The 27,936-nt window shown below is 44.9% G+C and overlaps 2 protein-coding genes across 4 annotated transcripts in view; one reads left to right on the top strand and one right to left on the bottom strand.

The window, feature by feature from the left end:
• The window catches only part of LOC146979224 (protein NLRC3-like), a 331,528-nt gene that overhangs the window by 97,386 nt on the left and 206,206 nt on the right, over positions 1-27,936 (bottom strand). The window lies entirely within an intron of this gene.
• On the top strand, positions 566-27,875 carry LOC146979229 (uncharacterized). 3 transcript variants are annotated; one of them, XM_085788946.1, is made up of 21 exons: positions 566-618; positions 5,457-5,518; positions 6,332-6,370; positions 7,321-7,418; positions 8,231-8,283; positions 8,377-8,493; positions 9,471-9,596; positions 11,006-11,185; positions 12,014-12,138; positions 14,405-14,822; positions 16,329-16,532; positions 17,235-17,331; positions 18,102-18,118; positions 18,308-18,430; positions 19,047-19,175; positions 19,330-19,458; positions 20,282-20,412; positions 20,530-20,869; positions 25,238-25,397; positions 25,981-26,096; positions 27,336-27,875. In XM_085788946.1, coding segments are annotated over exons 2-21 (2,685 nt in total). In that variant the 5' UTR covers positions 566-618; positions 5,457-5,516; the 3' UTR covers positions 27,417-27,875. The 3 variants fall into 3 exon arrangements, with proteins under 3 accessions (XP_085645072.1, XP_085645071.1, XP_085645070.1); XM_085788945.1 differs by lacking the exon at positions 566-618 and adding an exon at positions 2,935-3,830 and having other exon boundaries at positions 8,234-8,283; XM_085788944.1 differs by lacking the exon at positions 566-618 and adding an exon at positions 2,936-3,830.

A 27,936-nucleotide genomic window follows, 5' to 3' on the forward strand; every position in this document is an offset into this window, starting at 1 on the left:
GAATTTGTGTATTTGTGTTATTATTTTCCTGTCTTTAAATGTAAAATTGGATGTTAACGATACTTAAAACCTGACCTACAGAATGCAAAAATCTTAAATTATTGTAAAAAAAAAAAAAAAAAAAAGATAAAATAATGTGTTTGTAGACACCCTAAGGGGCGTCTGAACTAAATACTTTCACTTTCTATCTCCTATTCTCCTCCCTCCCTCTGTTTTACAGCCTACTATAGGGCCGTTGACTTATATAACTTACATAAGGTTCAGACAAAAACGACAACAACAAACTAAGTGAATAAAAATAATCCATTCCATAGCAGCAGTGAGTGGGCGGAGGATTCAGTTTATAATGAGTTTTAGTTTGCATAAAAACAGCAACATTTGTAGCATTGCATTCATGCAATTGTACTTTTTGGTTTTCTTTAGTCTCCCGCAACAACAATAACACGGTGTCCCCTTCCAATCCCTTCACATAAAACCTCTGACTGGCTCTCTGATCAGTCACAACCATAGACTGTAAAGATCGTCCAAGTATCGCGAGACTTCGTGGCTCCGTTCTCGTTCTCGTGCCTGCTAGTAGTAGCAGAGTAGCATCAGCTGCTGCGCACTAAGGAAACTCAGGTAAGTGTTCGTCCTGTTTTACACCTGTAGACGACTTCATTCACCTGGTCGGTTGGTGCACAGCCTCATTTACAGTTTGCACAGTCGGATATTAAAACTGTGAAGTTAGAAACTAGTTTATCTGACAGTTTTATTTTAAAATCATGAGCATGTAGCAGCCGCAGCAGCAGCAGCAGGCTAACAGGCTAACAGGCTAATGATGCAGCCGTTAGCACCGAGTTTAGACTGTAGAGGACAATAAAAACTAAACAAACAGTTTCTACCTTCACCTATGAAGGTCGGTGCACATATAAATAAACTACTGACTCTGAATTAAAACAAATGTTTATTATCTGTGGACTCTGCGGAGATAACAGGTCGTTAGCACTGTTAGCTTCGCTGCTAACTCTGCTCCTTCCTCCACATTATTACATGTTTCACTCAGAATGAAACTTTAACACATGTTTCATTTATTATATTATATAAAGACAGAATGAGCAGAGCTGCTGGTGTCAGACGTCTGGCCTCTTACAACGGGTCTGTATTTGTCTTCTGCTCATCCTGGTGGAGATATAGGCTAATAATAATATTGGTTATAACCAAGAATTAGCCTACGTAAGTTACAGCCCGTATTCAGATGAAAGTGATATTGATCTGTGCACTTTGATAAATAACTTATTTTTAAACTGGTGGTAAATTATAGGTAGCTAGATAGATGCTTTTTTTGTCCCCATAAGGAAATTATTATGTTATATACTGTGTACTTTCAGCATTCACACTAATTATGTTCAGCCCGTATTCAGAGTAATGTGATTAATAACTTTTAGAGGGATGTTGTTATTGTGTAATAGGTGGTAAATTACAGGAAACAAACCTGTTGTAAACCTGTCGGTCTAGTTAAGACGAGATCAGTTTTCAATTTATTAGAAGTTCACAGCATTTATTATTATTGCACCACAGTGGAAAGTGCAAGAAGAAACAGAAAGTGTCTTTTAGTCTGAGCTGAAAACTGAAAAACTACTGTTTTATAAAAGAAGTTCAGTAGAAACAACAGAAATACTGAAGAATCAAGTAGAAAATACAGATAAAGACACGTCAGCAATATGAACCACGTGGTATTTCATGAGAAGCATCATCAGCTTTGTTTATTATCTCCTCCTTTTAGACTCTAGGAAACTTTATTGTCAACACGTCCATTGACAAATTCACAGTGTCAGTTACTCTTCCTCAGTGACTCGTGTAGACTTTATTATTTCCAGACTCACAGCTCTGTGATGTTTTTTGAAGTTTCTCTTTCTCTGAGGATGCTTCATCATCACTCTGTTCACGCCACTTCATTGTCTTTCCTGCTTGTCTGCGGTGAATTTTTGAGTCTTTTTTAAATCCTTTTTCCTCTCTTGTCTCCTTTTAATTTAATTCTCATTAAGTGTCGGTAATGACAGCGAGTCTCAGTCGGTCGAGCTCTTGCGCTCGGCCCCCTGTTGTTGCCCCAGTGGAGGCAGCAGCAGCAGCAGCAGCAGCAGCAGCAGCGTCTGAAGATTTTGTCTCTACCTCATTGTGTTTCAGCAGAAACCAGAAACTCTGCGGAGAGAGAGAGAGAGAGAGAGAGGAAGAAAGAAGAGTTCCCCCTTCTTCGCTCTGTGACCAGCTTCGCTCTTTTGGCCGACGCCGCCGCTGCTGCTCAGTGACTCTGTTTAACTTCAGTTCTTAGCGCCGACGCTTCCTTCCTTTGTCTACTCTTGACGCGGCTGCAGCGAGGCCGGACGGAGAGGAGAGAGTGGAGAGCGGCGCTTCGCTTTGTGACGTCCGTCCTTCACCTCATTATTATCATTATTATCATTATTATTAATCCTTTATTCCATTACTATTACATCTGACAGCAGGAAGTTACTCAGAGAGAACTGTCACAATAAAACACAGCTTGTTGTGTCCTGGACCAATCAGCAGCTGAGTGAGCCAACAAAAAAATTAAAAAGCATAAAGATAAATAAAAGACCAGGAGTTAAACAATGAGCTGCAACAAATAATACGATGAATCGAACAATTATCGATTATTAAACTATCTTGATGATCTAATAATCAGTTTGAGTAGTTTTTTTTTAAAGAAAAAAAGCTCCAGATTCTCTGATTGCAGCTTCTTCAATGTGAATATTTCTGGTTTCTTTGTTCCTTTATGACGATAAACTGAGTCTCTCTTTGGTTTGTGGACGAAACAACAGACATTAGAGGACGTCGTTGAGAACTGTCACAATAAAACACAGCTTGTTGTGTCCTGGACCAACCAATCAATCAATCAGCAGCTGTGTGACTTCGTCGTCTTCGTCTTCGTCTTCGTCTTCGTCTTCGTGGTCGTCGTCATGTCTCAGAAGTCGCAGCAGTCGGACGGCGGCGGCGCTCAGAAACACTTCGCCGTGGGCCGGGGGCTCCTCGCCGCCGCAGAGACCTTGAACTTCAGCATGAGCGAGCAGCGGTCGTCCGGGCGACAGATGCAGATGCAGATGCAGATGGGCGGTGGCGGTGGCGGTGGTGGCGGTGGGATGTCTTCGGGGGGGATGGGGGGGAGCGGCGGCGATGGCCCGGACGGTGGCGGTGGTCAGATGTCCCGGCGCGGCGGCGGCGGCGGAGGGAATCTTGGCAGCACCATGAAGCTGTTTGCCAGTTTGGGGCTGTCGCCGTCAGACCTGGACGCGCTGGCCGAGATCCCCGAGGACGACATCAGCGTGGAGACGTTGCCGCGGATACTCATGCAGCTCAAGAACCGCAAGGGCAACAACAACAACTCCTCCTCCTCGGACGCCGCCGCCGCCGCCGCTGCCGCCGCGTACCGAGGAAACCGTGGCGACGGCTGGGACCGGATGGACGGGGGCTCGGCCCGGTCGCACGACTTCGGCTACGGCTCGCTGCAGGACCGTTCCTCCGGTCGCTACGGCGGCTTGAGCTACGGCGGCGGTGGTGGCGGTGGGAGAGAGCGGCCATCGTCCTCGTCCTCGTACTCGGAGCTTTCCTCCTCCTCTCATCATCACCGTGGCGGCGGCGGCAGCGATTCCTCCTCCTACGGCGGCATCATGGGGCCGCCGCCGCCGCCGCCGCCGCCACACGAGCCGAGCGGCGTCTTTCTGCAGCGGAGGATCGGCGTCCCGTCCAACGGAAAAGTCCAAGACTTCTTGGGCGTCGTGCCGACCATGTTCCCGCACGTCTGCTCTCTTTGTGACTTTGACGTTCACTCCACCATGGTGAGTACCGGACTCTTCCTCCTTGTCTCCTCTCTCCTTGTCTCCTTCTCTCCTAGTCTCCTTCTCTCCTTGTCTCCTAGTCTCCTAGTCTCTTCTGTCCACGTCCGTCAGTGGCAGCGGCAGCTCAGTCGTCGGACGTCTTTGTTCCGATCAGCTGATCTTCACGTCCTCGAGACGTCTCCGTCCTTCACCTCTGTAGATCCATCATGGACCAGTCACATAATCAACGCTCAGTAGTGATCATTATTATTATTATTATTAGTCCTTTATTCCACTACTGTTACATCTGACAGCAGCTTCAACGAGTCAGAGAGTCCTGGACCAATCAGCAGGCGTCTGTATCGGTAGTGAGCCAACAAAAAAATAAAAAAGTAAAGATCAATAAAAGACCAAGAGTTAAAAAAAATGAGCTGCAACAATTAATCGATTAATCGAACAATTATCGATTATTAATCTAACAATCATTTTGAGTAGTTTTTTTTTATTTAAAGAGGAAAAAGTCCAGATTCTCAGATTGCAGCTTCCTAAATGTGAATATTTCTGGTTTCTTTGTTCCTTTATGACGATAAACTGAGTCTCTCCGTCCTTCACCTCTGTAGAGCCACCGTCCCTCACGTGGACCAGTCACATAATCATTATTATTAATCCTTTATTCCACTACTGTTACACCTGACAGCAGGAAGTTACTCAGAGAACTGTCACAATAAAACACAGCTTGTGTCCTGGACCAATCAGCAGCTGAGTACATGATGTAGGCGTCTGTATGTGTAAGATAAACAAAAGACCAAGAGTTAAAAAAATTAGCTGATTGTTCTGGAGCTGCAACAATTAATCGATTAATCGAACAATTATCGATTATTAATCTAATAATCAGTTTGAGTAGTTTTTTTAAAGAGAAAAAGTCCAGATTCTCTGATTGCAGCTTCTTCAATGTGAATATTTCTGGTTTCTTTGTTCCTTTATGACAATAAACTGAGTCTCTCTTTGGTTTGTGGACAAAACAAGACATTAGAGGACGATGTCGTCTGGTGGTTTGAGAAACACTGATTGATGTTTTTAGACATTTTATCGACCAAACAACTAATCGATTAATGGTTTAAATAATCTACAGATTAATCGGTAATGAAACTAATCGTTAGTTGCAGCTCTAGACTGTAACGATCAAACCTGCAGCAGAGTCACAGTGTCCTGGACCAATCAGCAGCTGAGTGAGCTGAATGTGTAACGAGCTGATTGATCCTCCAGTTGATTGATCCATCTGTCAGATCTCTTAGTTGAAAAGGAAATGACATCATTACTTCAAAAGGACTCGTTTATCAAAGAGGAAATATCAGAGTTTTTGTTTCTAAAATAAAACTCTGAGTTAAATGAACTTTAGTTTAGTTTAGTTCAGTTTCCTACATTGATCTTGGTCCAAACTGATCAGAAACCCACGAGTATCAGCTGATGAATGAGGTTTATGATTCTGTAACTGTTCTGCTCTGAGGTCAGTTTTATTTTTTGATGAATAAAAGCAGACGATGTTAAATGTGGAGAGCAGCTGGCTCCTGATTGGCTGCTGACTGCGAGGTGTCCAGGGGTGAAGGGGTTAAGGTGTTCATAGGGTCAGTAACGGTGTGTTTGTAGGAGTGGAACCAGCACGTCAACGGACTGAGACATGCTGAGAACCGACGGCAGCTCCTCGACATGTGAGTCTCACACACTGAAACACTAAATACAACACACACACACACACACACACACACACACAGAAACACTAAATACAACTAGGGCTGCCACACATTAGTCGACTAATGGGATCATAAGTAAATTGAATGTAAAATATACACATGCAGCTGCTCTTATATAACCATCATTAGCTTTCAGCTTGAAGTGTTTAAGGTATATGCTAACTAAAAATAAATACAATTAAGATGATAGTTAATTAAACTTTTAATGAAATATGCAGCTTGTAGCAACAAACTTTAACTGTAGCATAAAGTGCAAATAGCTGCGTAAAATAAGGATAAGGCACTGGCCTAAACAACACCAAAATAAATACTTAAGTTTTTTCTTTCCTTCATTTGTCTCTGGCATTAAACATAACTACATTTAAATAAAATGAGGTGGACACCTGAAACTAAGGAATTATTCACAATAATAAAGTTTTGGTAGGCCTGTCATTTAAATATAACTTGTGCTCAGTGTAAATAATAGTCGTTCTGTTAAAAAAAAATCTAATAGTTTATAAGACAATCGTCTTGTCTGAAAAGACACCGGTGCCGCTTGATGACGGACGAGAGGTAGAGAGAGAAAAGAGAGAGAACACCTGTAACCTGCTAACTCAGAGAAAAACAAAGTAAAAAAAAAACAAAAAACAATGCATCGACTATTAAATTAGTTGTCGACGATTTTAATAGTCGTGACTAGTCGACTAATCGTGGCAGCCCTAAATACAACACACACACACACACAGTCTGACGGGTTTGTATTAAACTGTGTTGTTGTTGTGTTGTGTTCAGGTACCCGGACTGGGACCCGGGTATGTCGTCTGGCAGAGGGTAAGACACACACACACACACACACACAGACACAGACACATTACAGGGTGTCCGCGGGGTCTTGAAAAGTATTAAAAGGTGATAAATCAATTTTGGGAAAATTAAGACCCTTAAAAAGTATTAAAAAGTCTTTTCACGACTTTATAAAGTCTTAAATTTTGATGGAATCAGAGTAGTGAAACGGCACTCGGATGCCGCCCAAGTCGAGCGAGTACTCGAGTACTCGGATATCGGCTGCAGCTCTACTAGAAACAAAATCAAACGAGCTGAGGCACATGTCATGACTGTCGTGATTGTAGTTTTTGTTTTTGGGGAGTTGAGCAGTATTTCTTTTTTGATAAAATTTGCCTTTGATTTCTTATCCCAGCCTATTTTGAATTCTGTTGCATCATAGTGGTCTATAGTCTTAATCACAAACTAAAACTGTTCAGTTAAAAGTGTCACTGATGTGAATGTTACAGCTTGAAGCGGCAGTGAGGTGTTGAAAAATATTGATAAGTTCTTGAAAAAGTCTTAAAAAGGTATTAAAATTAACTTCAAGATTCCTGTATAAACCCTGCATTAGTTATTAAATTTGGAGGAAGAAATAAATATTGTCACCGTTTGTATCCAGACTCTCCATTTGTCACAACTGAGAGGATGAACCAGGGCTTTTATTTTGAAAAGCAGGGTTGATTATTTAGTGAATTTCAAAATATTGGGCCAACTCTGACAGAGACCTCCTCCTCCTCCTCCTCTCCTCATTCTCCTTCTCCACCTCTCCTCCTGCTCTTCTCTCCTCTCCTCTCCTTCTCCTCTCCTTCTCCTCTCCTCTCCTCCTCCTCTCCTCCTCCTCTCTGTGTGTTTCTTCTCTCTGGTTCAGACCAACAACAACGGCTGTCAACAGTTTAAATAAAGTTCTGTGAGTTTGGACAGCACCATGACTCTGTATACTGTGTGTGTGTTTTCAGTGGGTTGCCGATGGAGACGACCAACCTGTCCCCGGGTCTGCTTGGCCCCGCCCCCATGTCCTCAGGCCAGACAGGAGGAGGGATGTCCAACAGCTGGGGTACGAGACTAACTCCTTCTCCTTCTCCTCCTTGTCTACTTACTATAGGACAAATCTCCTTGTTGTTTACAACTACTTCCTGGTAGAAAACCAGCATGAGAACAATAGTGACGGACGAGAGTTTCACTATATTTATCTACTTTTTCATGTCACTATATCATCGTTTAGACTAATCTGATGTTTGTAAAGTTTATAAAACCAATGACTGGACAAACATTACTATTTCTGTGTGCACATTTTTGTAATTAGTCATGGTTATCATAGATTAGCTGGGCTAACGGTTAGCTACCTGTTTAACTTTAATAACTCAGTGACTCAATAAACGCTCCATGAAAAAATATTTTCTCCAGCGGATATCTGAGTTCCAACATGACTGAGCTAACTGGAGTAGTTTCATGTGGTGTCCCACAACGGGAGGGTTTTAACAGCTGACGTCCTGCTGTTAGCTTAGCTACCGTTAGCTTAGTTACTGCCGTTAGCTTAGCTACCGTTAGCTTAGCTACCGTTAGCTGTCCCTGTCAGCTGAGCCACTGATGCTTTCTAGACACTGTGATTCCCCCAAACTGAATAAATACAACACATAGCAACACAAAACACACACACAGAAATAGTAATGTTTCTTCAATCATTTCAGATTTGTCTAAACGGTGATAGGGCCTGAAAAATATGATATATAGCTAAACTCTCGTTTGTTACTATTGATCTCGTGTTGGTTTTCTCCCCGGAAGTAGAATGTAAACAACAAGGAGATTCTGTCTATTGGAGCCGACGCTGTGAAACGGAGACTTGACGTTGTGGTTGTGTTTTGTCAGGAGGGGGCGGAGCTTCAGGTCTGTCAGGAAACAACCAGATGGGCCAGAACAAGGTGAGTCTGCTCCTCCTAACCATCTCCAACCGTCACCATGACCTTTACACATTATAAACTAATCAGTAACCGATAACCGATGTCTGTGCTCAGCTGAGGAGCAGAGTGGTGGTGGTGAAGTACGACAGGAAGCCGCTCAGCAACAAGACGCTGTTCGCCTTCACCGAGCCGTTCGGATGCCTCATCGAGCACCTGGTCCTCAAGAACAAGGTGAGGACGCAAAATTACGGGAGTTTTCAAAGTTGGAAACTTTCCATGGGAATTTAGGGGAATACGTGGGAATTAACTAGGGGTGTTACGATTACGATTCACCAGGTAACGATTCGATTCACTTTGATTCTACGATGCATCACAATTCTACTGCACACAACAAGGCACATTTTTCATCAGTCATGAGGCAAAACAAGCAGTCAGATATTGAACAACAGGACTGGGACGATCTGCTTTTCTCCCGATTCGATTCTTCTATGATTTTTTGGATAGCAATTCGATTCAAATTGCGATTCTACGATATCTCTCGATTTTTAGTCTGCATTTTTAACATTTATCTGCACAATAGGAGCCTATAAATGAACATACTCCATTATAAAGTGAACTTAAACCCTTTTCAAAACCTGGACTCTCTGTATGTAAAAAAGGCGAACAAATGCACATTGCACAATATTAAAGGGACAACGAGGAGTTTCTATTCAGTTATAAAAAGTCTGATATTAATGAGGATGAATCTCCGTTACCACTTGTTAATGGTCCATTTTAGATAAATCTATGGTTTTGTCTCTATGGTTATTTTGTTATTATTAGTGGTGGTGGAAATGCTGGGCGAGCCGACCAGCGTTTCTTTACTTTCGGTTTCGTGGCGAGTCATGAGAATAACGCCGCCGTATGAATCTCCGTTTATGGTGGGAACTACGACGGTATGTGATCGTCTTCCAACCTCTGACTTTAATTCTTGATGAATGAAAACATGAGTCTGTCTTGACCCGGTCAAAGAATTTCACGGTGCGGAGGCTCATAAATGTAGTGTGGAAAAAACACTTCGCTTTTACAAAACTCCTCATTGTCCCTTTAACTTCCCATGGAATGTTTCTGGAAATATTCCGCCCCTTTGCAACCCTACTCAGGTGTCTGGTCACTTCCTGTCTGTCCGTCCGTTGACTTCCTGTCTGTCTCTGTCTCCGTCTCCTCAGGCGTTCCTAGAGCTGAGCAGCCACGAGGAAGCTCAGGACATGGTGAACTACTACCAGCAGCACCCGGCCTCGCTGTACGGCAAGACCATCCACTTCTACCTGTCCAAGAGGCTGCTGGTCATCGAGGTGAGCACCACGTCACTCACCTGAGCACGCCGATCGGTACCTGAACGCAACACCTGTAGTCCAAATTCTAATTATTAATAAATGAATAAATACATTTCAATTTAGCCATAATGGACTGTCATGAATGGACTTTATGCTTCTTATGTGAGTCCGGCCTACAGATTGAAAAAACTTTAGATCCCGGTTCATCATTCAAACTGAGAAACAATCCTGAAATATTGCAATCATGTCACAAATGAGCTGTAGATCACATCCAGGAGCTGAAGTCATTGTAGTTTATATGGACATTCTAAATGAAATGTGCTTTTACAGGGTATCCGCGGGGTCTTGAATAGTATTAAAAGGTGATAAATCAATTTTGGGAACATTAAGATCCTTAAAAAGTATTAAAAAGTCTTTTCACAACTTTATAAAGTCTTAAATATTGAAGGTATTTTTATCTGAATTAGCTGTCCAAGAGTTTGAGTCCTAAAAAACATTGTAAAAGTGTGTGAGTTCAGGGTTTCCCGCAGCGCTTTCCTGTTAAGGCGGCCGCCTTAACAACAAAGAGCTGCCGCCTAAACTAACATCTTAAAAAAAAAAAAAAAGTAGCGATATTCGCCGCCCCCCCCCCCCCCGTCGGACGATGGCCGCATCCTCTCACACACATACACAGCACAGAGAAGCGCGCACGCATAACAGCAGCGCGTGTTGAAAGCGAAACTTTAATACGGCACGTTGCGTCCCCCCCCGTCGATCGCCCCCCCGTCAACAGATCTCCGCGCTACCCCCCCCCCCCCCGGTGACAGGTCAGACACCACCTTAACTAACAAATTTTCTGGGGGAAACACTGGAGTTTATTCATTTTATTAAAAAACAAAGATGAACCGGTTCATAAAAAAGAAAAGAATTAAGATTGTTGTTTTAGTTTTTTGGGTTGGAGCAATGTTTTTTGTTTTGTTTTTTGATAAAATTTGCCTTTGATTTATTATCCCAGCCTGTTTTGAATTCTGTTGTATCATAGTGGTCTATAGTCTTTATCACAAACTAAAACTGTTCAGTTAAAAGTGTCACTGATGTAAATGGCTACAACTTGAAGTGGCGGTGAGGTGTTGAAAAATATTGAGAAGGTCTTGAAAAAGTCTTAAAAAGGTGTTAAAATCAACTTTAAGATTCCTGTATATACCCTGTTTTAGCATGCGTTTTCTCAATTAAAAAAAGGCATTTTAAAAACGTGTTTATTTCGGATACAAAGTGTGATCTCACTTGTGTCTTAGGATAGATTTAACTGTATGACCCTAAGGAACTTCCATGCCAAAGGGAGCTTTGCATCATGACTCGAAGTCAAAAGTCGCTTAACCTCGCTACTATAAACCAATACAAAGCGAAACACTGACTCTTCCTTCTGTTCTTCCTCCTCTCCGCTCCAGAAAGACGAGCGTGCGTGCGAGCGCCCGGTGAGGGAGCGTCCGGCGAGGGAGCTCCAGGCTCAGAGCAGCCAGGTGGTGTTCTTCTCCAACCTGCCCCGAGAGGAGGAGAAGAAGAAGGAGCTGCTGACCATCGCCGGCCGCTTCGGCGTCGTGGAGAAACACCTGTTCCTGACCGACCAGGTGAACCGGGAGGAACCGCCTGTCTCTAGTTGCTGCTGCTGTTTGTTCCGCCAGTAGATGGACGCTGGCTACTCAAGCTGGGCTTTTCTTTTTTTTTTCAATTTCTTTTTATTGAGCATCAATAATATTGTACAAAGATAAACATACAGGAGGATCACAATGCTCATATTTATATAATATAATAACCCCCCCCCCCCCCCCCACGAACATGTTGGGACACCTGTCCAGAAAAAAGAAAAAGCACATACATGAGTTCGCCAACACTGAGGCTGTGCACAAAACAAGAAGACAAGGTTCACATGGATTTGATCACAATCACAAATGCAAGATGGCTGCTAAGTGGGCAGAGTTTTAAGTTTTCCTAAATGCTTCAACACTGGATCCCAAACAGAAAAGAATCTGTCCCTGGACCCCTGAGAGTGTATTTTATCTTCTCTAATTGTATGAATTGTGTCAGGTCACTAAACCACACGGATACTTTGGGTGGATTTTTTGATTTCCAATGTAATAATATTCTTCTACGTGCAAGCAGCGTCGTAAAAGCAATTATGTTTTTATAACTTTTCCGTAATGTTGTATGTCTCCTATCTGTGGTTAAGCTGGCTTTTTTAATTCCTTTTCAATCATTGTGTAATCATGCGATCGATATTTATCATACTTTTGTTTTTTTTTTGTCTTTTACTGAGTTATTCTCTCTTTCTGGCTGTGAAGACGCTTTTTTAATAACGCTGGGTTTTAAAAATTCTGCTTATTTGTCACATCTCACTCCGAGTTTGACCGATCAGTCCCCGTCTCCCTGTGTCTTCTTATCCCTGTCTGTGTGTCCAGGCCTTCGTCCAGCTGGGGACGCCCGAGGACGCTGAGATGCTGGTCAAGTATTACAGCGTGAACCCTCTGAACATCAAAGGTCGACCGATCCGCCTCAACATCTGTGCCAAGTACAAGACTCTCAAGTGAGTTACAGAGAAGCAGGGGTTAAAGTTCTCCGTCGCCACGACGGATTTCCGTCAATGGGAAAAAATGAGGGGAGGAAAAAAAGGCTACAGGTGTTTTTGTTGTGGTTTACTAACGCTGCTGCTCTCAACCAATAAAACCAGCCAGGACCGTTGTATTAACCTAGTTTTTAAAATATGAGATTTGTTTTTGCTCCCCACTAGACCAGTTCTGAGTTCAGTTTAAGTTTCATACGCTCAGACTGGGGCTGCCACAAACGATTATTTTGATAGTCGACTAGTCACCGACTATTTTTTTCAATTATTCGACTAATCGGATCATACGTAAATTGAATGTAAAACATACAGCTTATCGCACCAGCATGCAGCTGCTCTTATATACCATCATTAGCTTTCAGCTTGAAGTGTTTAAGGTATATGCTAACTAAAAATAAAGACAATTGAGAGAGAGGGAGACAGAGAGAGCTATGCGTACCTGTACTCACCTTGAGTGAGTGGGTGCACGTGTGTGTGGTGGGCGGCTGCGGCTGCGTGTGTGTAAGGTGCCGCAGCAGTTTGAGAGAAAAACAAAGTTTAAAAAAAAAAGACGCATCGACTATTAGATTAGTTGTCGACGATTTTAATAGTTAATACCGTAGATGACCATTTAGTAGCCCGGGAGTTTAATATGCTAAATCGACTTGGAGCCCAGGCGTTTATAAGAACCAGGCGCGTATTTGCAACAGGCTACAATTTATTTTTGCAATGAGCAGCACCAGACCATCATGCTGAGAACAAGGAGCTCACCATAGCAACACTGGAACAAAACTACTTTTTTCCCCGACGCATCTTTATTGACATCAGACAATAAATACAAAGACAGTTTGTCTGTGTTACCGCGACACAGGGAGCTGATCAGAGCAGTGTTATGAATGATAACGGAAGGGGGGGTCGATCGCGGTAATTTCAACACTGTACATTAGCACATTTATCCTACAGTATATCCCTATATCCCTCAGTCTAGCGCGCCTGTGTTTGTGTGTGTGTGTTTGTGTGTCCGTGTGTGTGTGTGCGCCTGCATGCGAGAGAGAGAGCGAGAGGAGGGGCTGACTGACAGAAGAGGTGAGAGCCGGTGATACGCTGTTAAAAACACTTAATCGCCCGGGCGTTTAATTGAACCAGCGTTTATTCTGCCAAATGAGCTCGGACCCCGGCGGCTGTTAGAGCACAGGCGCGTATTTGCACGCGGGCGATTATTTGGTCATCTACGGTAATCGTGACTAGTCGACATTGTCGCCCTGTTACCTTACAATGATAGGAACCTCAGTCAGTAGCCTACTCAATGTATTTTTAATCTGAAACAAATGTTCCCTTCATGTTCTTCTCAGAGTACACCAGAATGCTTCATGTATGTGTTAAAACCCCCCAGACCCCCCTACAGTAGGGCTGTGCGATACTGCTAAATTTGGTATCAATCCAATACCAAGTAAATACAGGGCCAGTATTGCCGATACCGATACCAATACCGATACTTTTTACTACTACCATCTCTATATCAGGGTATCCGCGGGGTCTTGAAGAGTATTAAAAGGTGATAAATCAATTTTGGGAAAATTAAGACCCTTAAAAAGTATTAAAGAGTCTTTTCACGACTTTATAAAGTCTTAAATATTGAAAGTATTTTTTCTGAATTAGCTGTCCAAGAGTTTGAGTCCTAAAAAACATTGTTTAAGTGTGTGAATTTATTCATTTTATTAAAAAACAAAAAAAAAACGGTACATAAAAAAAAAAGAAAAGAAGATTGTTGTTTTTGTTTTTTGAGAGTGGAGCAGTGTTTTTTGATAAAATTTGCCTTTGATTTATTATCCTAGCCTATTTTGAATTCTGTTGTATCACAGTGGTCTATAGTCTTTATCACAAACTGAAACTGTTCAGTTAAAAGTGTCACTGATGTAAATGGTTGCAGCTTGAAGTGGCGGTGAGGTATTAAAAAATATTGAGAAGGTCTTGAAAAAGTCTTAAAAAGGTTTTAGAATTAACTTCAAGATTCCTGTATAAACCCTGTATATCTTTTTGTAGGTAGCATATCTATTTTTCAGTTCCAGTGAAATAATGCATTTAGTTTTATTTCAACTGGCTGAATATATTCCCCATGTGACTGTCTGAACAGTCTATTAATCAGTCTGATAAATTACTGTGATGATCAATTACACTGTCCTGACCCATCCCTATTCCGTTCTGGTTCTGGACCTTTGAGCTTTGACCCGTTCTCTCTCTCTTGTCCCAGTGTGAACCGGAGGCAGGGCGGTGGCGGTGGCGGCGGCGGCGGTGGAGGAACGGGAGGAGACGGACGCAGCCAGAGGAGCAGCGGAGCCAACACCTCCTCCTCCTCCTCCTCCTCCTCTGGCACCAGAACCTCCTCCAGCTCCAGAACCACCGCCTCCTCCTCCTCCTCCTCCTCCTCCTCCTCCAAGACGACGTCATCCAGCTCCAGGAGCAGAGAGGAGGAGAAGAAGAAGAAGAAGGAGGAGGAGAAGGAGCAGAAGCAGGAGGAGAAGAAGGAGAAGAAGGAGGAGAAGGAGGAGCAGGAGGAGGACGAGGAGGAGGAGGAGGTGTCGGGGGTGATGGAGGGGGAGGGGGAGGAGCAGGAAGCCGATGGAGACGCCAAGGGGGAGGAGTCAGAAGGAGGCATTCAAGAAAAACAGGTGAGAAAAACAAAAGAACCAAGGCTGTGACTGAAATCCCCCCTACTCTCTATCTAGTGGGGGTGGGAGTAAAAATCGATTCACAAAAATATCGCAATATCTTTTTTGACGATTTTTAAATAGATTTTTTTTATTTTTGAAATTTTCTTTTAGTTTTTTTGGAATTTTTTAAAATATTGTACAATGTGCATTTGTTCACCTTTTTTACATCCAGAGAGTCCAGGTTTTGAAAAGGGTTTAAGTTCACTTTATAATGGAGTATGTTCATTTATAGGCTATAGACTAAGGATAGTTTATAGACTAAAAATTTAGAGAATCGGCAATATCGTAGAATCACAATTTAAATCGAATCGCCATCCAAAAAATCTTAGAAGAATCGAATCGGGAGAAAAGCATATCGTCCCAGCCCTAGTCCGAATGTTTAGTGATTATTAATGTTCACTATATAGTGACTGAATCTATCCCACAATTCACCGCCAAATTACATTATACATTATACGTTAGCATTAAGCTAGCGGACTTTATGCTTAGTTGTGAGTGGCTGTGTGTGTTTTGAACGTTGTTTCAAACGTTTTAATTACGCGATGTAATACGTAATTAACTGTGCGGCGGAGTAGTGTCCGAAAGTGTTTTTCATTTGACCAGTGAGTCACTATATAGTCACTATATTGAATCCACTATATAGACCGAATCTCCTTGTTGTTTACATTCTACTTCCGGGTAGAAAACCAGCTGTAATGTGAACGAGATCAGTAGTAATGAACGAGAGTTTAGCTATATATCATATTTTTCAGGCCCTATCACCGTTTAGACAAATCTGAAATGATTGAAGAAACATTACTATTTCTGTGTGTGTGTTTTGTGTTGCTATGTGTTGGATTTATTCAGTTTGGGGGAATCACAGTGTCTAGAAAGCATCAGTGGCTCAGCTGACAGGGACAGCTAACGGTAGCTAAGCTAACAGCGGTAGCTAAGCTAACAGCAGTAGCTAAGCTAACAGCAGGACGTCAGCTGTTAAAACCCTCCCGTTGTGGGACACCACATGAAACTACTCCAGTTAGCTCAGTCATGGTGGAACTCAGATATCCGCTGGAGAAAATATTTTTTCATGGAGCGTTTATTGAGTCACTGAGTTATTAAAGTTAAACAGGTAGCTAACCGTTAGCCCGGCTAATCTATGATAACCATGACTCATTACAAAAATGTGCACACAGAAATAGTACTAATGTTTGTCCGATCATTGGTTTTATAGACTTTACAAACATCAGATTAGTCTAAACGGTGATATAGTGACATGAAAAAGTAGATAAATATAGTGAAACTCTCGTCCGTCACTATTGTTCTCATGCTGGTTTTCTACCAGGAAGTAGTTGGAAACAACAAGGAGATTGTTCTATAGTGAGTAGGGAGGAGGGAATGAGGAAGGGATTTAGGACACAACCCAGGAACAAATACACAGGAAGTGACGTCAGAAGAAATTAACGTGTGATGTAATAATAATGACAGGTGGCCGACGGGGATGATGATGTCACCGATGACACACCTGGACGAGGGGGCGGGGCCGAGGCGGAGGCCAAGCCGGGGGCGGGGCCAGAGGAGCAGCAGACAGAACCAACGGAGAGCGAGCAACCGGAGAACAAAGAGGAGGCGACGGCAGAACCAGGAGAGAGCGGCGAGGCCGAGGAGGAAGCTGCACTCTCTGAGTCAGGGGTGGGTGGTGATGATGTCACTGTTGGTCTGTGTGTCTGTGTGTGTGTGGTACTGATGCATCATGGGAGTTAAAGAGATAGTACCACCCAAAATTGAAATTTCTGAGTTACAGGGGGTCTCGGCGTAGCAGTGCATGTCCATATAACGGAACAAATGGATTCCAACTGTCTTCGTAACAAAAAGACACACCAAAAAACATCAAATACCTCCATGCTGCTCCTATGTAATGTCCGTCTTGAAGCCCAGAAATTGTCCCAAAAAAAATTAAATAAGTCTATATTTCAAGCTTGTTTGTAGTGGAAGCTCCTCTTCCCGGTTTGTCAAATTTAGACGAAGCGGGAAGAGGAGCTTCAAGAAGCTCCCGCTACAAAACAAGCTTGAAATATAGACTTAGTTAATTTTTTTCAGGACAATTTCGCATTTCGGGGCTTCAATACAAGAGGGACATTACATACGAGCAGCATGGAGGTATTTGGATGTTTTTTGGTGTGTCTTTTTGTTACGAAGACAGTTGGTATCCATTAGCAACCGTCATATGGACATGCACTGCTACGCCGAGACCCCCTGTAACTCAGAGAAGCCACGGAGGACTCTGACACTTCTCCCAGCCCTTAGTCCACATGAGGGGGAGGAGATAATGATGAGTGAAATTTCAATTTTGGGTGAACTATCCCTTTAACGAGCTGTTAATGTGCTCTTCAGTTCGATCAGGACTTCCTGGAGAACATGGAGGACTTTGTGACGCTGGACGAACTGGCCGAGGACGACGACGACGATGTGGACGACTCCGACAGCATCGGTACCTGAACGCAACACGCACACTTAACCAATAATAAACATATTGATTATCAGATGTGGCTTTTAGAATTAAAACATGTGGCATGATGGTTAGAAGCTTAAAGTCCATCCATCCAACTTCTTCCACTTATCCGAGGTCGGGTTGCTGGGGCGGCTGTCTAAGGACGCCCAGACTTCCCTCTCACCAGACACGAAACAAATTTTTCACACAACAAGATTGCCGTATATACAAAGTCAATGCAAAGACGCGAATAAGCGCAAATTCGTGTCGGCAGTGCAAGCAAGCAGCCGTCACCCAGACGGATGATATTATTAACCCATTTCGGCCGGTTGTTTCCGAGCTCTAGTTCGTGACCGTTTGCGACGGTAGGAACGTAGAAACTTCTTCACCACGACAGACCGCATTACTACGGCCACTGTCGAGATCCGTCTGTCAATCTCACGCTCCGTCCTTCCCTCACTTGTTGTGAACACTTGAGGCAGGAGCTCTCCCCCGACCTTGGTTGTTTTGGTGCTTTCTGGTAGCGTCAGAGCTGCTCTAGCTTTAGCCAATCAGTGCCGGGTTAACCTCGAGCCACACCCAGGAGCTTTTCAGGGCCAACAGAGTACCTACCCTGGAGTAGGTACTCTGTTGGCCCCCGTAAAAGTTCCTGTAAATGGCCCTGTGGGGAGGTTCCTGCAGTGGAAACACGCCTTACCTGAGCGCAGGTGATGATGATGATGATGATGATGAAGATGATTTGATTTTGTTCTCTCTCCCTCTTTCTGCAGACAACACGAGGAAAGGGGTGAGTGAAGTTTCTCTGTCATGTTTATTCTTTAACTTTCTCTTTGTTTCAGACATAACAAGCATGATGTATGAAGAAATAAATAGATTTAAATAGAATAGAAATAGATTTTTAGTTTCATGGTTGATGACTCTCACACTCAGTCCTGGATCTTGGCATTTGACCCGTCCTTGTTGTTGTTGTCTGTAGGGGATGAGGGTGGTGAACATCGTGGGCTTCAGACGAGGATACAACTTCCTGACTGAGCTGCTGGGACTCGCCGATCCGTTTGGGAAGGTGGTCAAACACCTGGTGCTGGACCTGAGACCTGAGGTAGACCAGACCGGACCGGACAAGACTGGAACATCGCGCTTTTATTTTGCAGATGTAGTTTCCACTAGGGCCCGACCGATTCATCGGCGAACCAAATAAATCGGCCGATTATAGCCCGTTTGAGAATAATCGGTAATCGGCCAAAACTCGCTGATTGTCGCCGATAGTTTCAGAAATAAAATGCAGGGAATAAGACTTGGTTTTACTTTGAAAATGTTCCCCCCTTTGAAAAGATCCCCGACATTAGGCTATTTATCCTGTAGAGGGCGCATCCTCTCTCTCCACTATCCACTAACCAGCTCACAGCACAGCAGAGTGACTGACACACTCCGCCATAGTCACTCACACACACATCACACAGCTTATTAACAACTTGATTAACTGTTAACTGTCTCAAAACCAGTGTTGCCGCTGGCTTTCTTTTTATTTATTTTTCCCCCGGTCGGGTTGTGAATTAATTAATTAATTCTCGTGACTCCGGCCGTGTTGGGGCAGCACCCGCTAAACGTTGAGAACAGCGGTGAAACGTGCTTCCACGTCGGTGTCAACAAACCAGAAAAGTCTGGAACAACATTGGAAAAAGTAACAGATGTTTCTCTCTCTCTCTCTCTCTCAGGCGTACCTCCAGTTCGCCACAGAGGATGAAGCTCGAGCCATGGCCAAGTTCTACAACAGCAACGTGACGGCGTCGGTGTGCGGTCGCCCGGTCCGGGTCAGCCACTCCATGACCTACCCCACCATCCAGGTGAGCCCATCACCGATCAATATCAATACCCTCCACAGGACATCAGTGTGTCCATCCATAGATCTGATCCAACCTGCTGCTGCAGAGTGCGTTTGGGTTTGACCACTGTGTCCTCCGTGGTGACGTCTGTCCCCGTGTCCTCTCTGTCCCTCAGTGTGGGTCCAGCAGAGTCGTCTACGTGGGACAGATCCCCAGCAGCAAATACTCAGACGAGGCCGTCCTGAAGCTCGCCGAGCCGTACGGGAAAGTCCGCAAGTACTTCCTGAACCGGATCAAGAGAGAGGTACGGAACCAGGACCTGGACCTGAGGACTTACAGTAGCCATGTTTCCATCCAAAGTGATTCGAATTACTGGGAAATGCGCATTAAAAGAAATTTGAATCCTGTGTGTTTCCATCTACGGACTTAATTGTTCTGTGACATTAGCGGAAACCCTGTTGTTGTCTTGTGAGTGAACTGCAAACACGGGAGTAGTCGGGGTGAAAGTGGCTACGTTACACTTAATTCGCATTCAGCTGTTTCCATCCCATTCCAATCATCAACCAAAACCCGGCTCTAGCGAGCATATTTCAGTTTGTGCGAATCAGGGGATTTTAATTCGAATTACAGCGTTTCCATCATCATTTTCTGATGCGATACATCTCGATGCATCTAAACAGCTGATGGAAACGCACCTAGTGTCTTAGTCTGATGTCTCTGTCCTCACTGTGCGTCCTCACCAAAAGCTTCCAAAGCGTCAAAACGCCGGAAGTCAATTCATTTTCAATGAGAACCTGGCGACACTGAGCCACCAAAGCGTCACTTCCAAAGTGTCCAAAGCGTCACCAGACGAGAAGTTGAGCCTTGGTTAACTTTATGGTAATTAGCTATGACGCGACAACCTGTCAGAATAGAGACGTCCTTCGTCTCTCCAATGACCAGCGGGATCGAACTTTGACGTCAGTCACGTGACGAGCGGCCAAAGCGGTTGAAAATATTTGCTGTTTTGGAAGCTGTCTTGTCTGAAGCGCAGCCTCGAGCGTTTTTGACGCTTTGGAAGCTTTTGGTGTGAACGCACAGTCAGTGTCTCTGTCTCACAGTCTCTGTCTCTGTCTCTCTGTCCTCAGTGCTTCATAGAGATGGACAAAGCCGAGGACGCAGAGAGAATGGCCGACGAGTGTAAAGCGAATCCACCGAAGTTCAACGGGAAACGACTGGTGGTTTACGTCAGCAGGAAGTACAGACAGCTGAAGCACGGGTGAGGACACGCACACAGACACAACCACATACAGACACACAAACAAACACACACTCACACAACCACACACTCACAAACTTACACTCTCTAACGTGTGTGTGTGTGTGTGTCCCTCAGACATCGGTTTCCGACGGCAGGGAAGAGAGAAAAGAGTCTGTCTCCGAGTCCCTCTCCGAGTAAAAGCTCCAAACGTCCTGAAGAACCTGAAGCTAAGAAACAGAAGGTGGATAAGGAGGGAGAGGAGGAAGAGGAGGAGCAGCAGGAGGAGGAGAAAGAGGAGGAAGAGGAGGAGAAGAAAGAGAAAGAGAAGGAGCAGCAGGAGGAGGAGGAGGAGGAGGGAGAGGAGGAGATGATGAGGAGCTCCGAGCTGAGTGGAGGTGAAGAGAAGACGGAGGAAAACTCAGCAGAGAAGAAAACAGAAGCTTCAGATCAGAGAGAGAAGAGCAGCGACGACCAGGTGAGACACGACTCATCATGACTCATCCCCTTTATCATGACTCATCACCTTTACCATGACTCCTCCCCTTTACCACGACTCATCCTCTTTGCCACGTCTCATCCCCTTTACACGACTCATCCCCTTTACCACGACTCATCCCCTTTACCACGGCTCATCCCCTTTACCACGACTCCTCCCCTTTACTACGACTCATCCCCTTTACCACGACTCCTCCCCTTTACCACGACTCATCCCCTTTACCACGACTCATCCCCTTTACCACGACTCCTCCCCTTTACCACGACTCATCCCCTTTACCACGACTCATCCCCTTTGCCACGACTCATTCTCTTTACTACGACTCATCCCCTTTACCACGACTCCTCCCCTTTACCACGACTCATCCCCTTTACCACGACTCATCCCCTTTGCCACGACTCATTCTCTTTACCACGACTCATCCCCTTTACCACGACTCATCCCTTTTACACTGACTCATCCCTTTTACACTGACTCCTCCCCTTTATCATGACTCATCCCCTTTACACTGACTCATCCCTTTTACACTGACTCCTCCCCCTTTACACTGACTCATCCCCTTTATCATGACTCATCCCCTTTATCATGACTCATTCTCTTTACCACGACTCATCCCCTTTACCACGACTCATCCCCTTTACACTGACTCATCCCTTTTACACTGACTCCTCCCCCTTTACACTGACTCCTCCCCTTTATCATGACTCATCCTCTTTGCCACGACTCATCCCCTTTATCACGACTCATCCCCTTTACCACGACTCATCCCCTTTACACGACTCATCCCCTTTACCACGACACATCCCCTTTACCACGACTCATCCCCTTTACCACGACTCCTCCCCCTTTACCACGACTCATCCCCTTTACCACGACTCCTCCCCCTTTATCACGACTCATCCCCTTTACCACGACTCATCCCCTTTACCACGACACATCCCCTTTACCACGACTCATCCCCTTTACCACGACTCCTCCCCCTTTACCACGACTCATCCCCTTTACCACGACTCATCCCCTTTACACTGACTCCTCCCCCTTTACCACGACTCATCCCCTTTATCATGACTCATCCCCTTTACCACGACTCATCCCCTTTACACGACTCATCCCCTTTACCACGACTCATCCCCCTTTACCATGACTCCTCCCCTTTACCACGACTCCTCCCCCTTTACACTGACCCCTCCCCCTCTACCACGACTCATCCCCTTTACCACAACTCTTCCCCCTTTACCATGACTCATCCCCTTTACACTGACTCCTCCCCCTTTACCACGACTCATCCCCTTTATCATGACTCATCCCCTTTACCACGACTCATCCCCTTTACACGACTCATCCCCTTTACCACGACTCATCCCCCTTTACCATGACTCCTCCCCTTTACCACGACTCCTCCCCCTTTACACTGACCCCTCCCCCTCTACCACGACTCATCCCCTTTACCACAACTCTTCCCCCTTTACCACGACTCATCCCCTTTATCATGACCCCTCCCCCTTTATCATGACTCATCCCCTTTACCACGACTCATCCCCTTTACACGACTCATCCCCTTTACCACGACTCATCCCCCTTTACCATGACTCCTCCCCTTTACCACGACTCCTCCCCCTTTACACTGACCCCTCCCCCTCTACCACGACTCATCCCCTTTACCACGACTCATCCCCTTTACCACGACTCATCCCCTTTACCACGACTAGTCCCCTTTACACTGACTCCTCCCCCTTTACCACGACTCATCCCCTTTATCATGACTCATCCCCTTTACCACGACTCATCCCCTTTACACGACTCATCCCCTTTACCACGACTCATCCGCTTTGCCATGACTCCTCCCCCTTTGCACTGACTCATCCCCTTTATCATGACTCATCCCCTTTACCACGACTCATCCCCTTTACCACGACTCATCCCCTTTATCATGACTCATCCTCTTTACCACCACTCATCCCCTTTATCACAACTCCTACCCTTTACCACGACTCATCCCCTTTATCATGACTCATCCCCTTTACCACGACTCATCCCCTTTATCATGGCTCATCCCCTTTACCACGACTCATCCCCTTTATCATGGCTCATCCCCTTTATCATGGCTCATCCCCTTTACCACGACTCATCCCCTTTACCACGACTCATCCCCTTTACCACGACTCATCCCCCTTACCACGACTCATCCCCCTTGCCACGACTCATCCCCTTATCCACGACTCATCCCCTTTATCACGACTCATCCCCTTTGCCACGACTCATCCCCTTTGCCACGACTCATCCCCTTTACCACGACTCATCCCCTTTGCCACGACTCATCCCCTTTATCACGACTCATCCCCTTTATCACGACTCATCCCCTTTATCACGACTCATCCCCTTATCCACGACTCATCCCCTTTATCACGACTCATCCCCTTTATCACGACTCATCCCCTTTGCACGACTCATCCCCTTTACACGACTCATCCCCTTTATCACGACTCATCCCCTTTATCACGACTCATCCCCTTTGCCACGACTCATCCCCTTATCCACGACTCATCCCCTTTATCACGACTCATCCCCTTATCCACGACTCATCCTCTTTGCCACGACTCATCCCCTTTGCCACGACTCATCCCCTTTGCCACGACTCATCCCCTTATCCACGACTCATCCCCTTTATCACGACTCATCCCCTTTATCACGACTCATCCCCTTTGCCACGACTCATCCCCTTTACCACGACTCATCCCCTTTACCACGACTCATCCCCTTTACCACGACTCATCCCCTTTATCACGACTCATCCCCTTTATCACGACTCATCCCCTTTACCACGACTCATCCCCTTTACCACGACTCATCCCCTTTACCACGACTCATCCCCTTTGCCACGACTCATCCCCTTTACCACGACTCATCCCCCTTTACCACGACTCCTCCCCTTTACCACGACTCATCCCCTTATCCACGACTCATCCCCTTTATCACGACTCATCCCCTTTATCACGACTCATCCCCTTTGCCACGACTCATCCCCTTTGCCACGACTCATCCCCTTTGCCACGACTCATCCCCTTATCCACGACTCATCCCCTTTATCACGACTCCTCCCCCTTTACCACGACTCATCCCCTTTACACGACTCCTCCCCTTTACCACGACTCCTCCCCTTTACCACGACTCCTCCCCTTTACCGCGACTCATCCCCTTTGCACGACTCATCCCCTTTACCACGACTCATCCCCTTTGCCACGACTCATCCCCTTATCCACGACTCATCCCCTTTATCACGACTCATCCCCTTATCCACGACTCATCCTCTTTGCCACGACTCATCCCCTTTGCCACGACTCATCCCCTTTGCCACGACTCATCCCCTTATCCACGACTCATCCCCTTTATCACGACTCATCCCCTTTACCACGACTCATCCCCTTTACACGACTCCTCCCCTTTACCACGACTCCTCCCCTTTACCACGACTCCTCCCCTTTACCGCGACTCATCCCCTTTACCACGACTCATCCCCTTTACCGCGACTCATCCCCTTTACCACGACTCATCCCCTTTACCTCGACTCATCCCCTTTATCATGACTCCTCCCCCTTTGCACTGACTCATCCCCTTTATCATGACTCCTCCCCTTTATCATGACCCCTCCCCCTTTATCATGACTCCTCCCCCTTTACCACGACTCATCCCCTTTACCACGACTCATCCCCTTTACCACGACTCATCCCCTTTACCATGACTCCTCCCCTTTACCACGACTCCTCCCCTTTACCACGACTCCTCCCCTTTATCATGACTCCTCCCCTTTACCACGACTCCTCCCCTTTACCACGACTCCTCCCCTTTACCACGACTCCTCCCCTTTACCACGACTCCTCCCCTTTATCATGACTCCTCCCCTTTATCATGACTCCTCCCCTTTACCACGACTCATCCCCTTTACCACGACTCATCCCCTTTATCACGACTCATCCCCTTTACCACGACTCATCCCCTTTATCATGACTCATCCCCTTTGCCACGACTCATCCCCTTTATCATGACTCATCCCCTTTTACACGACTCATCCCCTTTACCACGACTCATCCCCTTTACCACGACTTCCCTCCTCTCCTCTGTCCTCCTCCTTCCTCCTCTCTCCTTCCTTCCTTTCCCTCCTCTCCTCCTTCCTCCTCCTCTCCTCCTTATCATCTCTCCCTCCTCTCCTCTGTCCTCCTCCTTCCTCCTCTCTCCTTCCTTCCTTTCCCTCCTCTCCTCCTTCCTCCTCCTCTCCTCCTTATCATCTCTCCCTCCTCTCCTCTGTCCTCCTCCTCATTCCCATCTAACTCCTCTGTGCTCCTTCCTCAGCTGCCGGAGATCAAACAGGAAGTGAAGCAGGAGGAGGAGGGGCAGCACATGGAGATTTCGGCCAATCAGAACGGGGAGACCGAGGTGGCCCCGCCCCCTGAAGTTAAACCCGTCGCGGCGTCTCTGCCTCTGCCGCCGTACGACCCCGACTCCCCCATCGGTGAGCGAAACATGACTCAGCACTTAAGACCGTGAAGGCTTTTATTGTGAACACTGCAAAAACTCAAAATCTTACCAAGAATATTTGTCTTATTTCTAGTCAAAACAAATCTCATTCTACCTAAAATCAGACTCATCACATTAAAAGCAGCTTGTTTTTAGACACTTTTTACTTCTTTCAAGCAGATTTTCACTTGAAATAAGTAGAAAAATCTGATAGTGGAGCAAGTTTTTCTTTCTTATTACAAACACAAAAAACTTGCTTTCACTGGCAGATTTTTCTACTTCTTTCAAGTGAAAATTAGTTTGAAACAAGTGAAAATTATCTCAAAACAAGTTCATTTTTAGGTGATGAGTCTAATTTTAAGAGAAAAGAGATTAGTTTTGACTAGAAATGAGACATTTTGACAAGAAATAAGACAAATGTTCTTGGAAAGATTTAGAGTTTTTGCAGTGAAGGGCCCAAAGAGGAAGCCAATGTTGTTGTTTTTTCTTCTTAATTTGAATATTAATCGAGTGTTTTAACTGAAACCTCTGTGGCGTTGCCGTGGCGTTGACGTGACGTGTGCTTCGTACCTGTGCAGGTGTGGAACACGTGAAGATGGGCTACTACTGTCGCGTCTGCTTCCTGTTCTACTCCAACGAAGACACGGCCAAGAAAACTCACTGCAGCAGCCAGACGCACTACGACAAGCTGCAGGTGACCAGTCCTCACACACACACACACACACATATATACACACACAGGATTCACTCTGATTAATGCGCCACCTTTCAAAATAAAAGCACCACCTTTCACATTAATGAAAGTAGTTTTAAGCTGAGACACTACAGGTGAATAGGGTAAAAATTTAAACTAACAGATTTCACCATGAAACTTCCCAGGTTTATCACTTACATTAAGACAAATATTTTTTGTATTACAAGTTTTGTCAAATTTTATGTTTAACCCTCCTGTTGTTCTCCTGGGTCAAGGAAGGAAGGAAGGAAGGACGAAGGGAAGGATGGGAGAAAAGAGGAAGGGGAAAAGGAAGGAGAGATAGAAGGAGGAAGGGAACAGATTGGGTCAAAAAGGAAGGAAGAAGTAAGGACAAAGGGAAGGAAGGAAGGGAGGGGAAAAGGAAGGAAAGAAAGATGGAGGGAGGGAACAGATTCGTTCAAGGGAGGAAGAAAAAGAAAGGAAGAAGGGAAAGAAGGAAGGGGAAAAGGATGGAAAGAAAGATGGAAGGAGGGAACAGACCAGGTCAATTGGATCAAAAGAGGAAGAAGAAATGAGGACAACGGGAAGGAAGGAAAGAAGGAAAGGATTGTGGAAAGAAGGAAAGGAGGAAGGGAACAGATTGGGTCAATTTGACCCAGAAGGACAACAGGAGGGTTAAATATGTAAATGAGGTAATGTCTAATTAAATATGCGCTAATTTGCATATATTTCCAGAACAGAAATCTGAACAATGGATAAAGCTACTTTGTTTTATTTAGTTGACACATTAGAGTCTTTAGTTTTTACAGAGGAGGATTGTGGATATCTCTTTTTCTCACTCTGTAAATGAGAAAATACTGTCACCAGCCCTTTAAAACATCTAATGTCTCCATGTTTTTAGTAATAAAATGTTGTATAAATGAGGCTGTGAATGATATATCAACAATCCCCTCTGTAAAAACCTTCAGAATATAGAAAGGGATCAAAGTGGAAGGTTTGGTGTCTGTATGCAGCACTTCTCCACTCTGTCCGTTTTCCATCCTTTCAAAATAAACTTTCGGTCGTTACGGTAACATAGACGGAAAGCTCAACTCCTTAGCTCTCCGTCAGTGTTGGAATTTTTCTGATTGGACAAACTATGACTGAGTTACAATAACACATAGTAAACATAGGTAAAGGGTTAATAACAAAGACAGGAAGTGAAGTTTTTTGTCTTTTTCTTTTCTTTTTTTTTTACAGAAACACCTGGAGAAGGAACAGATGAAAGCAGAGAAGAAGAAAGGGAAGAAGACGGCGACCACGACGACATCATCGTCATGAAGATGAGTTCGTCCAAACACGGATCGAGGCGACGAGGGAGGAGATTTAAGTTTTTATTCTTTTATTTTTGTTTTATTTTGAAATCCAGCTGACACCGAGCGGTCGCGACGCGGAAACTGAAAAAAGAAAAAGACTTTGAGTGACAGGAAGTGACTGAACCAAGTCTCTTCAGTTAAAAGTTCAACTTCAAGGAAATGAAATAAAAACCACTTTGGTTAGTTTAGTCTAATGACGGTAAAGGAGGAGGAGCTACAGTACGGCCTTGGGACTATTTCCTCGCTAACATCGACGTATCCTTCCACCAAACACCACAGAGTTCCTGAACAGGTGGAAGGATACGCTGCTGCTGCTGTTGTTGTTGTATGAAGAACTAGTTCCAGCCGGTTGATGTGTGGAAACAGAACAAACTGAATGTTTTACTTTTGTTGTTTTATAAAATAAACGCGTTTCTTTAAACGAGACTTTGAACGTTTCATTCATTTATTTATTTATTTATTTATTTATTCAACAGGAACACATC

The sequence above is a fragment of the Trachurus japonicus genome, chromosome 10, assembly GCF_045865225.1.
Source record: "Trachurus japonicus isolate A0001 chromosome 10, Traja_1.0".
Lineage (NCBI taxonomy): Eukaryota > Metazoa > Chordata > Actinopteri > Carangiformes > Carangidae > Trachurus > Trachurus japonicus.